General features: G+C 48.3%; 1 protein-coding gene across 1 annotated transcript; it reads right to left on the reverse strand.

The window, feature by feature from the left end:
- Positions 1 to 3,287: 3,287 nt before the first annotated feature.
- On the reverse strand, positions 3,288 to 12,355 carry TRIM45 (tripartite motif containing 45). Its single transcript, XM_079926609.1, has 6 exons — positions 11,689 to 12,355; positions 9,311 to 10,044; positions 7,963 to 8,092; positions 7,014 to 7,128; positions 4,597 to 4,723; positions 3,288 to 3,711 (listed from the first exon to the last, which is right to left on the reverse strand). The coding sequence occupies exons 1-6, from the start codon at positions 12,174 to 12,176 to the stop codon at positions 3,563 to 3,565; spliced, it is 1,743 nt and encodes a 580-aa protein (XP_079782735.1). The 5' UTR covers positions 12,177 to 12,355; the 3' UTR covers positions 3,288 to 3,562.
- Positions 12,356 to 12,839: the final 484 nt, after the last annotated feature.

Here is a 12,839-nt window from a genome sequence, read left to right on the forward strand (position 1 = left end):
CCAGATAAACCAAGTGAAGAAGATCTTTCTTGGAGGGGAAAGTGATCACCTGTGTTAAATGCTGTTGATAGGTCAAAGAGGATAAAGGTCAAGAACTGACCATTGGATTCCATAACATGGATATTACAGGTGACCTTTACAAGAGCTGTTTCAGTGGAGTGGTGAGGATTAAAGACTGGGTTAGATCCAAGAGAGAATTCAAGGAGGGGAAGTAGAGATAGCAGACAATTTTTTTTTGAGGTCTTTTTAAAGGGAAGCAGAAAAACGGAGCAGCTGTCAGAGGGGGATGAAAAAATTCTTATGGACTGATCTGTGTTCCCTGCAAATTCGTAGATTGAAGTCCTAGCCCCCAATGTGACTGTATTTGGAGACAGGGCCTTTAAGGAGATAATTAAGGTTAAATGAGATCATATGGGTGAACCCTAATTCAGTAGGATTGGTGTCAATAAGAAGAGGGAGAGACATCAGGGATGCATGTGCAGAAAAAAGGCCACGTGATGACACAGGAGAAGGTGGCCATCTGCAAGCCAGGGAGAGGCCTCAGGAGAAACCAACCCCACTGGCACCTTGGACTTCCAGCCTCCAGAACTGTGAGAAAAGAAATTTCTGTTGTTCAAACCACCCAGTCTGTGGTATTCTATATGGCAGCCCTAGAAGTCTCATATAAAAATCAAGGGAAATTTGTTTTTTAAGATAGGGAATATTGTAGCATGTTTATTTTCTGAAATTAGCAATCCAGTAGAGGGGGAAATTACTGGAGCAACGTTCCTGGGTTGTAGAGATGGAATGAGAGCTCATATAAAAGTTTGCTTTTGATAGGCATATAGGTAGATTTGTAGATATGGTGGGAAGGTCAGGAAATTCTCTTCGGAATTCTTCTGTTTTCTTGGTGAAATAGGAAGCAAGATCATAAGTGGGGAGGGGAAGTGCAGTACAAATTGCAATTTGAGGAGAAGAAAGTAGGAAATACAATTGTCTAGAAGATTGGAGAATAAATGGACTAGAGACATGTCAGACTACCGGGCACTGCTAAGAGCCCATCAAGATCAGTGGTCATAGATTTAAAGGGAGACTAGTCGTCATACATTCGTGTTCTTCTCCAGGATCATTCAGTTGGGTTAGATGGAGATCTGGATCTCATCTGGGGTTTTGCCAAGCAAAAAGGACAGGGAGAGACTACATGCAAGAGTGTGATGATGCTCTGTACAGTCTAAACTGAGTGAGGATGAAGGAAAGGACATGAGGCTGGGGAGGGTAATAGTGGGAAGGTGGTCACTGCACTGGGGATTCTAGGGAGGTAGAAGAATTAGTAGAGTCAGGTGGGTGAGCTGGAAAGGTGGGAGGTCATGGTTGCAGGATGCTTGAAATTGAGGTTATGCAGAGGGATCAGCTGGAATCGAGGTCTAGGGTATGACTGACTGCTGCGTGAGGGAAAAAAGAACATTAGAGTCATGGAGTTAAGATGTCTTCGTGGCTATTGAATTACTCTAAGACTGATGAGGAGGAGTACTGGAGTAGCAGCAAGTTTGGTGCTAAAATCTTCAAGGAAGAAGGGGGAATGACTCGGGGCTCTGTGGATGGCTGAACCACGTAGGGGTAACAGCTTGCATAAAGGCCTGAGCTTCAAGGCTGGCCTTTTTTAAAGGAGGCGGAATAATGGTCTAGAACGGGATTTCTCGACAGCAGCGCTATTAACACTTCACACTGAATAATTCCTCATTGTGGGAAGTTGGCCAGAACTGAGCATAAGCAGCATTTCTGACTTCTACCCAAGAGATGCTAGTGGCACTCTGCCCCCAGCTGTGGCAAGGAAAAATGCCTGAGACTTTACTAAACATCCTTGGGGGACAAATTCACATCAGTTGATAACCACTGATCTTAAAGCAGCAGTGCTGAGCTAAAGGACTCCTACCTGACCTCTGGGCCCAGTGATTATGAGGAGTGAGGAAGAGCAAATAATAATTTCAGAGGGTTACAGGGCCATCAGGGTCTTCTGGGAATATCAGATTTTGGTCAGAGAGAGGGCTGAAGGGAATCTTTCCAGAAAATATAGGTAAATATCTTCATATTTACAGCTACAATGTAGCTCACGTCTATCAGCCTCAAGGAGGAAATGTTTCCAGGATGACCTGACAGTGTGTTTTGTCTAATTATTTCACTTCCTTTGCCTGACCCAATTCACCATTCCAATGAGTTACTTCTTAATGGAGCTTACATTGCAGATTTCAATAATTATATTTAATACATGCTGAGTTTTTGCTATATAAGAAACCAAGTGTCCCAGAAGAACACACAAACTATATACAGTGAAGACCACGGCAGGGCTGGGGCACCAGTGCTGTGTACTTCCTCTCCCAAGAATCCTCTTCAGTTAAGCAGGCATGCTCTAGGAGTCAAAGCTTCTAGTTAACTTCCTAGGTATACAGACAAAACTGAAGACGGTTCTTTAAAAGACAAAGAGGGTGAGAGATGTGAGGACGAGGAAGGTATCTGGATCGCCTGGCATGAGTACATCTGCAAGGAATTTATGAGGTCCTATTTCAGCAGCATTCCCCTTTATTTACTGACTACGTGTCTGCCCCTGACCACACAGTAATCTTCTAGGCTCTGGGGTTACGAGATGAACATGGTGTAGAGGGGAAGTGGCGGACCTCCACCTAAACAGCAATATCACATTATAATCCATTTAAAGTGTGCTAGCAACAAGTGGATACGAGGAAAGGAGGTTTTTATTCTCTGAGGGAAATATCTAACACGTAGCTCAAGGAGAAATAAAAACGTTATACATCAAAAAGTGAGGAACTAAATTACCCCCGTGAGCGCTAAATTCCAATGGCATGGGTACCTCCATGTCTGTACAAAACAGAAAGGAGCCTCCTTGGTACAGAAAGGACATTTTTTTTTTTTGAGGGGGTGATACAAAGTTTATTCAATTAGATTTTTCTGTTTACAACTGAGATCACATCTACATACTATATTGCTAGTCTACATGAGTACAGTTTTTCTAACAAGTTTATTAGACTTACAGTGAATGGGCTCAGTCATACAAAAACATGCACACACTGACACTGTTAAAACAGTAATGCATACATTATACTCCTCCTATAAAGCCAGCTTTGATTAACAACTGCTAGTTTCAAAGATCTGTCTGCTTTTGAAGATGAACTAAGATAGACACTATGATTCTCGAATCTATTTTAGCCATTTTGTACAGTCGCTCTCCTACTGGACTACAGTATATATGTTTTAAAAGGACACTAACGAGGGGCACCATCTGGTATTAACTTTAACCAGACAGCTGACTGCCTCCCCTCCCCCAAAGACCTTTGGCCACGAAGAAGAGAAACGTAGCGTGAAGAAGAGAAACGTAGCGTGGTCTCTGGTGCTCGACTACCTGGACGTACAATCAGTGAGTAACTCACAAAAAGGTACTTGGACTCGAGGGTATAACATAAGGCACTTTGTTTTTAATTCCATCAGTTTCTTCAGAATTAAGGTCAGGGGTTCTCTGGTGATCTGAAGCCGTGCTGGCCTCAGCTACGACCACAGACCCAGGAAGCCGTCAGAGGGCCACCGTCCTCAGTACACTCCTCGCTGCGCTCTGCCCACCTGCCCATGCGCATTCTGACTTCTCAGTAAACTTCCCACAGCACGACCAGTGGGGGCGCCCCGGGTGGCCTTTGTGTCCGTGGCCACAGCCTAGGTACCCACCTGCATGGTTCAAAGAGAAGAGGGGAGAACCACCATTAGAGGAAAGTCCAGCAGTTACCACGGAAATTAATGCTTCTGGCGACATTCAGACTCATGGACGTGAAAATGTCTAATAAAAACCCAGAGAGAGGAACAAGCTATTCGGTGCCTCTGTAGTCAGGGGAACTCTCAAGACTGATGACAGCAAATCAATCAAGGTTAGCTGAAGTTCTAAGAAGAGTGTTATTTTAACACTGCTAACTCAAGGAGAAGAACTGGTTTGGATTTTAACTGTAACATAATCTAGATGAAAGGGAAGTGCAGAGTGGTGGAAATAAACAAAATAGATCCTGAAGTGTTTATATGAGAGTTTACAAGAGCCTATCTTAAGGCCCACCATTGGAGTAAGGATACCACAGAATACTGAAAATAATTAGATCTCTTGCCTGAGCTGACCCTCTTGCCCACCCACCCTGCCCCCAAGAAAAGAGCCAGACCTGGTTCAGTTAATTTATTCATCTGTTCTCCCATCCCTGCCTTGTTTAAATTTCTCTAAGGTTTTAAAAGGAACGGAGCGGGTTTACATCTTTGACACCGCTCAGGCTGTTGGAAAGGGTACAGGCTGAAATCGAGCATTCTAGGAGAAGCACAGGGCTCCTAGGATTAGTGAACTGTATCAAAACTAAAAAACTCAGAACTTTGCAGCTTGCTATTTCAGTTTCCAGAACAAGAAGCTTTAAATGAAACTTTTAAACTGTGATATATTTATACGCACAGACTGCATTCCTAGAAACAAAGCCTAAGTCTGAACACCCCGAAGCTGGTCGCTGTGGTAGTTGATCCCGCCGCCGGGAGACAGCAGCAGAGGGAGAGCGAGGGCTTTCAGGAGCGACTGGTTCTCCTTACCCGGCATGGTGCCTCCACATGCGCAGCGAGCAGTCTTCTGGCCTCCGCTGGAGCAGAACGTGCAGCAGTGAAACACGCCTGGGTGTGAGCGGTGCCGTTTCCTCACGGTCACAGTGAATGGTGAGCCCTTCAATGTTCAGACCAAGAGCAAAGAACAGCACCTTGTGAGTCAACAGGGGTGTGCCGAGCATCACACATACCAAACGGAGTGTAAGTCGCAGGGCCTGTCCCTGGAGGGACGAGGACAGCAGGAGCGAAACAGCGACTGGGGGACAGCAACCAGCTGGGCACTGAGCTGGATGGGGCCAGATACAAATGCAGTGAGGGGGGGAGTTAAGGAATCCGTGCTGCTCTCCCAGCATGCATACCACCTGATGCACTAGGAAACCCAACTGTGCTTTCACGTCACTGACCTTGGTCTCTAGCTCCTCCATTCCTGAGCAAGCTTGGGTAACTATAGAGCACACAACCACAAGGTGAGGACATCTGTGGTCCTTTCTCCAGTTTCTCGGCCACACACCCCCTCCCCTCAGATGCTGAGCCAGCTCCTCTCCTTCCATCCCTCCATCCTGGACACAACTGTTTACCCATCCCCTTTACTCTGGGTTGGTGACGATAGATGGAAGGGAGGAAGGTTAAAAGCCTGTGGTTAATAATTCTCAGATTGGGCTTCCCTGGTGGCACAGTGGTTGGGAGTCCGCCTGCTGATGCAGGGGACGCGGGTTTGTGCCCCCGTCCGGGAGGATCCCACGTGCCGTGGAGCGGCTGGGCCCGTGAGCCATGGCTGGCTGCTGGGCCTGCACGTCCAGAGCCCGTGCTCCGCAACAGGAGAGGCCACGGCAGTGAGAGGCCCGCATACCGCAAAAAAAAAAAAAAAAAAAAAAATCTCAGATTAGAAACTCTCCTGCCTCTTTTCCTTCAAGGATAACTTCCATTCTCCAATTCCTACCCTATGTTAAACAGTAAATATTTAATAACTGTTGTTATGTGCCTATCCGTGCATGAGAACCACACGTTCTGCAAAAGCACAAAGCAGAGAGGCTGGCACTTTAGAAGCCTTTCAAATGTTAAATCTCTCTTCCTTTAAAGAGTTTACAATCTGTTTTAAAAACAACCTGGAGTTCAAAGCTATGGGTTCAAATTATGATTTTTCCACACAGGTACTGTGTATTGTGGCAAGTTTGTTTTCTCGGTTCAGTTGGATGATGATCCTTATGCCTCAGTGATTTGGAGGAAAAGTGAAATAATGTTTGTAAAAACACCTAACCCGGCTTCCCTGGTGGCGCAGTGGTTGAGAGTCTACCTGCCAATGCAGGGGACACGGGTTCGAGCCCTGGTCCGGGAGGATCTCACATGCCGCACAGCGGCTGGGCCCATGTGCCGCAACTACTGAGTCCATGCGCCACAACTACTGAGCCTGCGCGCCACGGCTATCAAAGCCCGTGTGCCTAGAGCCCATGCTCTGCAATGGGAGAAGCCACTGCGATAAGAGGCCCGCGTACCACAATGAGGAGTAGCCCCCACTCACCACAACTAGAGAAAGACCGTGCGGAGCAATGAGGACCCAATGCAGCCAAAATAAATAGATAAATAAATTTACAAATAAATAATTAATAAATTTTTAAAAAACACCTAACCCGTCTGACATCCTGTAATTAGGCAAAAGCAGCAAGTGGCTATTGAATATGAGTCTTCCTGTGGCACAGACCACAAGCCTAACACATCATGATGCTCTATGGTGTTTTATTGTCCTTGTCAGTGTTGATTTCTGGTTGGGGGAAACCTTTGACAGCTCAAATGTCAGCAGAGATTCTGCTGGACGTGTTGAGTATTACCCACTTTTTAAAAATTCATAATCTCTACACCAGAAAGTGTTACATGTATCTGTGGAGGTAACAGACAAGCATATACGTATAAACAGAGTAGAGTATTATCTGGGCAGATGGTTAGGCAGAGAGATGACTGGTCAGCCAAGAAGAGAGGGCATAACTCTCCCAATGGTGTTCCAGTAAGTCCGTGTCTGGTCATAGCCTGAAAAAGCTGGAATATCCTGACCTAGATTATATTGCTCAAACGTGTGTATGCTTGCCCGCTGGTAGATTGGCCCCTCTGATCAAGGCATCTTTCCCAAATTAAGAATTCCAACAAACTGGGAGAATGATAAAATACAAGCACAACTGCCAGGAGGTAAAGTAGGGATAGAGAATTCTTAATCGTCACCAGCATCCTCTCGTAAGGATAAGAGCTGCAAAATCTGGGCCATTTCTAAAGTGAGATGAAATAAGAAAGAAGAGAATCCTGTTCAAGGCCTCTATACAGCTGATCCTGTGAGAAATGTCTCCACATCCTAAGATGACAAAACCCAGGGGGGCCAGGGTGAAAGGAGGTCAGGGAAGCACAGGTAAGGTCTCACTCACCTGCACGTGTTGTTCCTTGACACAGACGAACACAGTATAGATGCCAGGTTCCTTGGGGGTATAGGAAACGTAGTATGTCCCATCCTTGTTATCGTGGACCATCGTTTTGACTGGACTGGATGGAGGTGAGAGTTCAAAAATATCACTCATTCTCACAAGCCTGCTTCAGTTGCCCACTATTTTAGGATGTAAGCTCTACACCAGCGGTCCCCAACCTTTTTGGCACCAGGGACTGGTTTCGTGGAAGACAATTTTTCCACGGATGGGGGGATGGTTCGGGCGGTAAAGCGAGCGCTGGGGAGCAGCAGATGAAGCTTCACTTGCTCACCCGCCGCTCACCTCCTGCTGTGCGGCCCGGTTCCTAACGGGGCTGCAGACCCCTGCTCTACACCATAAATCCAGTATTAATTTTAAAGGTCCCCCAGGCAGGATGTATCTTCTACTTGTCTCGGAAATTAATTTTACAACAGAAGGTAAGCAACATAAATACTGATTTAATCTGATGTTCTGACGAATTCCTTGAAAGCGTCACTGTGTTCTCTCCCCTCAGCTTCTGTTGCACCCTCCTGCCCTTCGTCCTCCCTCCTCCCTCCTCTAATTCCAGAGACGTATAACTTTGCTCCCAGAACAGTTTAGTAGCAAAGTGAGGCTGAATTTTGAGAAGGGCGCCATTCAGTCTAACACGGAATATTTTTCAGTCTATTTGAAGCTTGGGATGAAGACAGTCTGAGGGGCAGATCAGACCTTTGGGAGAGAATTGAATACAGGCCTAAAACCCACACAAGGAAACACATCTGGTCCACTTGGTCCTATTGCACTTTTCAATGGCATCATGGGGAGGTAGGCTGGAACTACTGCAGTTACATACAGCCCCACTACTGCAAAGGACCTCGGGTTTCCAGTCGCATCACCGCGCATTACCTGTGACGCCTGAGTGTATAATACAAACCTGTCTTTCTTATCGTTAGGGACTACTGCGACTTGAATGGTCTCTCCTCCCCTGCCCATGCTCTCTCCTGCTGCATCCTTACAAATGACGGTGAAAGAGACTGTCTGTTTCTCGCGGGCTCTGTGGAGATCTGCGGAAGATAAACACTCCATCCTCACCTCAAAGGCCAACTGCGGTGACTGTATCCCCAGATCAGACACCATCTTGCCTTTTCTCTTTAGAACAAAAGGTTGTGTTTCCAGTTTCCTCCCTTTCTTTTCTCCCAGGCATACCTCTTGGGAGTCCTCCCGGTGAGCCTGCTTCTGTCTCAGCCAGCAGCTGCTCTTGGATCATATAGGATCCTGGACCTTAATTTCAGCCTTAAGGAAGCTTTGAAAATACTCAGGTTTGATGTATGTATTCAGAGAAAAAAACCTCTGGACGCCGTGAGAGAGGCTGGTAACCCCAAACTACCCTCTCTGAGCTGCAGATCCTGCTGGAAGAGGCAGGGGGTACAGGGTGACCACCTGGGACTCTTCATGCTGTGAAGTCCTCCACAGCGGGGTAGCCGTGCCATGGTGTTGGGGGCATATTCAACAGCTACAGCCTCTGGTCCGGAAGTCAGATGAAACAGGCTTCTTAACCTGGGGTTCGGGAACTACTATGAGGCCTTACGAAGGGTCTAAGAATCTCCTGAAATTGTATGCCCAAATTAATGGGTGTTTCTTGGGGAGAGATCATTCTCAAAGGGATCTGTGACCCCCGAACAGGTAAGAATTCCTGTGCCAGTTAGGATGACTCTACAGTAGAGTCTTCCTGTGAGGACTGATCTGTGAAATATATGTTTGATCAATGTGGTCAAAAGAGAATGTTTTTCCCCTCTGCTGACTGAAATGCCTACCGTTTTCCTTCAAATGCCAACACGTGGCTTACATGAACCAAAAAGGGCATAGAAGAAAGCAAACCATAATCCTGTCATCCTCACTCCTCAGAAACTCTCTTCAGAACTTGGTCCAAGCCATCCTCTCTGAACAGGCAGGATTCTGCCCTGCCCTGAGGCCTATGCTGTTATCTCCTATGGGCACTGCCTCTGTCCTGTCATCTGAGAGAAACAGCATGATCCTTGAGTTCCTTGGTAGTTACTACTTTTCTCCACTGGAAAAGGGTCAAGCTTCACCTCTGTAGGGATCTTAACTGTACCCTGACCAGAACAGATCAGAAAGAAAAGGACAAGGGTGGGGTCACCGTCCATCGGATGCATATGTCTCTCTCCCTAGCTAAATGAAGGCCGTGGCTGGAAAAGCCACATGTCTTTAACACCATTTCCTGTCCACTGTCCTCTCAACGCCAGTGGGAAATGCCTTCCTACCTTCCCCTTGAAGGACACATTTGGCTGGATCGACCTCTTTGGTATTGATGGCCCCATAAACTTCATAGCCGCGGCACAGGCCTGCTTTCTCCTTAGGAGAGAAGGTGATCTTCTCGTTCACTCCAGGACGGGCACTGTATGCCACTTTGTTCAACTTTGTGAGCCGTTCCAGGACCACCCCTTTGGTGATGAGGATCTCCAGGTCAGAGCCACTGGTCAGCAAGTGCTCGGTGAACTCCACTCCGGTCCGCATGTCTGCCAGCAGCTGCTCCAGCTGTGCCTTCTGCAGCTGCAGGGAGTTCTCCTTCTGCATCCGGATGGCTTCCAGCTGCTTCAGCAGCTTGTCCCGATGCTCCTCGATGGCCTTGATGTAGCCCTCGGAGAAGCTGCGGACGTCGGCGGCCACGGCCTCCACCCGTTCCTGCAGGGCGCGGTTGGTCCCTTTGATCTGTGCCAGCGCCTTCTCCAGGCCCTCCACGTGGGCCTGGGTGCCTTTGAGGAGCTCCCGCACGGAGTCCCCGTGCTTGTGGACAACGTTGCTGGCGAGGTCGCAGGGGTGCTCCCGGTGCCCCCCCACCATGCATTCCCGGCACACGGGCTGGTCGCAGAGCTCACAGAACAGCCTCAGCTCCTCTGCAGGGTGAGCGGGACACAGAATGGGTTTCCCAATCTGGCTGTAGCCTTTCAAGTCTTTCAGGTCCACCATGGTGTGGTAAGTCGTCTTCTTCTGCCGCCTAGGGGCAAACAGAGTCGGGGACGGGAAATGAGGGGACAACTCTACTTGGGAAACAGTCCGGCAGTTTTAAGAGCACGGGCTCTGAAGTCCAGCAAATCTGGGTTCGGTTCCTCATTCTAACCTCTTACTAACCACATGACCCTCTAGGATTCCAGTTCCTCTTCCGTACCGTGGGGATAATACCTACCTGAAAGGGCTGTTGTATAGGATTAAATGACAGTAGGCTAGGGCTCTCTGACTGGGCACCTGACTTTGCCAGAGGTTGCAATGCTAAGGCTACCTCCTGGAACTTTCCCCAAAGAATTAATTTGTCAAGTTTAGGCAAGACCCTCAGCCTACTCCTGCAGCAAGCTAGAGGGGAGAGCACAGTGGAGACCCAGCAGCAAGAGACCAGACCTGTGCCAGATGGCACAAAATGAGCCTCAGGCAATTAAAAAGCAGCCGGCTGGCCACGACAGTCTCCCTCAGCTTCCACCTAACACTCTGGTAAAGCATTTCCTTTGACTAGTGCCTACATCACCCAAAGCAGCAAGCTAGAATTTTCCTCAACAAGAGTCATCAACATTATTAGAGAGAGTGGTCAGTGGTCAGTAAAATCAAACCTCTAATTCCCCTTTTCTGTAGCCCTCTAGAGATTCAGGGAAATCCCTAGAAACCATGGTAACTGTTCAGATTTTCCCCGTTAGCATTATAGCAACATCAAGCTTACATGCCTATTCCGGCACCAGAAGAGTGGTTGTAGACAAAATAGGGCCAGCTGTTTAGCTGGCAGCAAAGGAGTCCAAATACAAGTTAAAAATAGAAAGACCGAAGACTACTAACTTGTTCTGTTGGTGAGGCCAGAAAACACATGGAAGGCAGAACTTAAAAACCACGGTAGGCTAATCCTAAAACCTTGGCCATCTTACACTGTGATGTTCTGGAATGGGGGAAGGGGGTCTGAAGGGGACAAAGTGATTTATGTGACAAACTGTTCACCACACACCCTAAAAGACATAATCTACACCCCAATACGCACCTACCAGCCCACCTCACCAAGTTCCAGAGTAACACTAGGGTACAAGGCAAAGGCTGAGATTGTGCCCCACTCACTAATCAGCTGGGAAGGCAGCAGAGATTAGTAGCAAGAGCATAGAAGGCAGTCAGAAGATCTGGATTTTAAATTCAGTTCTGTTAGACACTACTTACCAGCTATGGGACCTTGGCAAATCACATGCTACTGAGCTTCAGTTTCCTCAAATAATAAATAGGGATGAAAACATTGCCTGCTTTTCTATGAGTTGCAAGGATCCAATGAGATCGAGGGCAGGGGCTTTGTCATTATACTCATTCACTTTCTCTAGCACCCAGTACAATTATTCACTATACAAATGATTGATGATCCAAGGAAAGTGTAAATGTGCTTTGTAAACTGAAAAGGACTCTGCAAACCTTTGATGCTATAATTATCATGGGTATTATATAAAGGCTGCAGGAGTTAACTACTGTTCTGGAATATCTGTAATCACACTGTATATTGCTCTCTGACCTTCCATGGAATTCAAGCTTTCCTTGCCATCTGCTCACCAAGGTTATTTCTCTGTCTTGACACCTCTTTGTACTCCGTTCTTAAGCCACACCAGGTGGGGTATCCCATCTTTACCTATGAGCCTGGCAGCAGAAATGGCAGAGATTGGCTTTGCAGGTCTGACACCTCTTCTCCACTTCCCTGTCGCTGCACAGGTCACACACCAGGCCCTGGCCTTCCCCACGCAGACTCTCCAGCATCACATCATTCATGGCCAGGTGGTCTATGGTTAAAGCCTTCACTCCACCCATGGGCAGGTCCACCTGAGCATCACATACCGGACAGAGGATGCCAATTTGCGGCTGCAGAGTGCGTGGCTTGAGTTCCTGGAATACTGACCCCTCAGAGCTTGTGTCAGAGTCTCCCCCTCGGATGTCCACTACTGAGAAGGGTTCCAGCTGCTCCAGACAGGTGGTGCAAACTGTGTGCAAACAAGGCAAGAGCCTGGGGGCTTTGAAAAGCCCCATGCACAAAGGGCAGCGAGTCTTGCCTGAGTTTCCAGGTGTGGTCCCACTGGGGAGTTTGCTCACGAAGCCCAGCAGCGGCTTCCTTTTTTCTGCCATATTCCCTACGTTTGTGCTCAGTATCAGAAAAGGCCCTGGGCAGTTCTATAATGAAGTAGTATGTGATTAGGCCCACCCAAAGAGAAAGTTTCCAAAACTTGAACAGAGACCACGGGGACTCTCCCTTTGGCAAATCAAAGGGCAAAAAGGAAGAAAAGGATTCCTCAAAGGAACCACCCACAGATCTCAGCAAGGCCCCCTCCTTTGCAAGGCATCCCATACCAGACACGCCCACGCCCTTCTCTGTCTCCCCAAGTCCTCCTCCCCGGAAGCGCTTACAGATTTAGGTCTCCAGCTAGTCCTTCTGTCGACTCCTGAACCCCTGCACCTCCATCACCCTCCACTACCAGCCCCCTCCCACCGCCCGCCCCACTGGTCCCGCGCCCGCCCCACGACAAGTGCCACGCCCGCCCCCGCGTGATGAGGTAGGGGCGCCTCCCACTCCTTCCCTCGACTGGGCCCTCCGCGGAAGGCACGCGGCGGACGAGGGGCCTACGAGACCCCACCGGCTCCTCGGTTGCCACCGCCTCCCCACCCCTAGGTCCAAGTTGCCCAACGACCCTGGCCCCTCCTCGCACCAATCCCAGCCCGGGGCTACTCAGGCGAGCCCAATCACCGTCCGAGAGGGGCGGCCCTTGCCGCTGCAGGCCCCGCCACCCTCCA

Source organism: Stenella coeruleoalba (genome assembly GCF_951394435.1).
Source record: "Stenella coeruleoalba genome assembly, chromosome: 1".
NCBI classification, from domain to species: domain Eukaryota; kingdom Metazoa; phylum Chordata; class Mammalia; order Artiodactyla; family Delphinidae; genus Stenella; species Stenella coeruleoalba.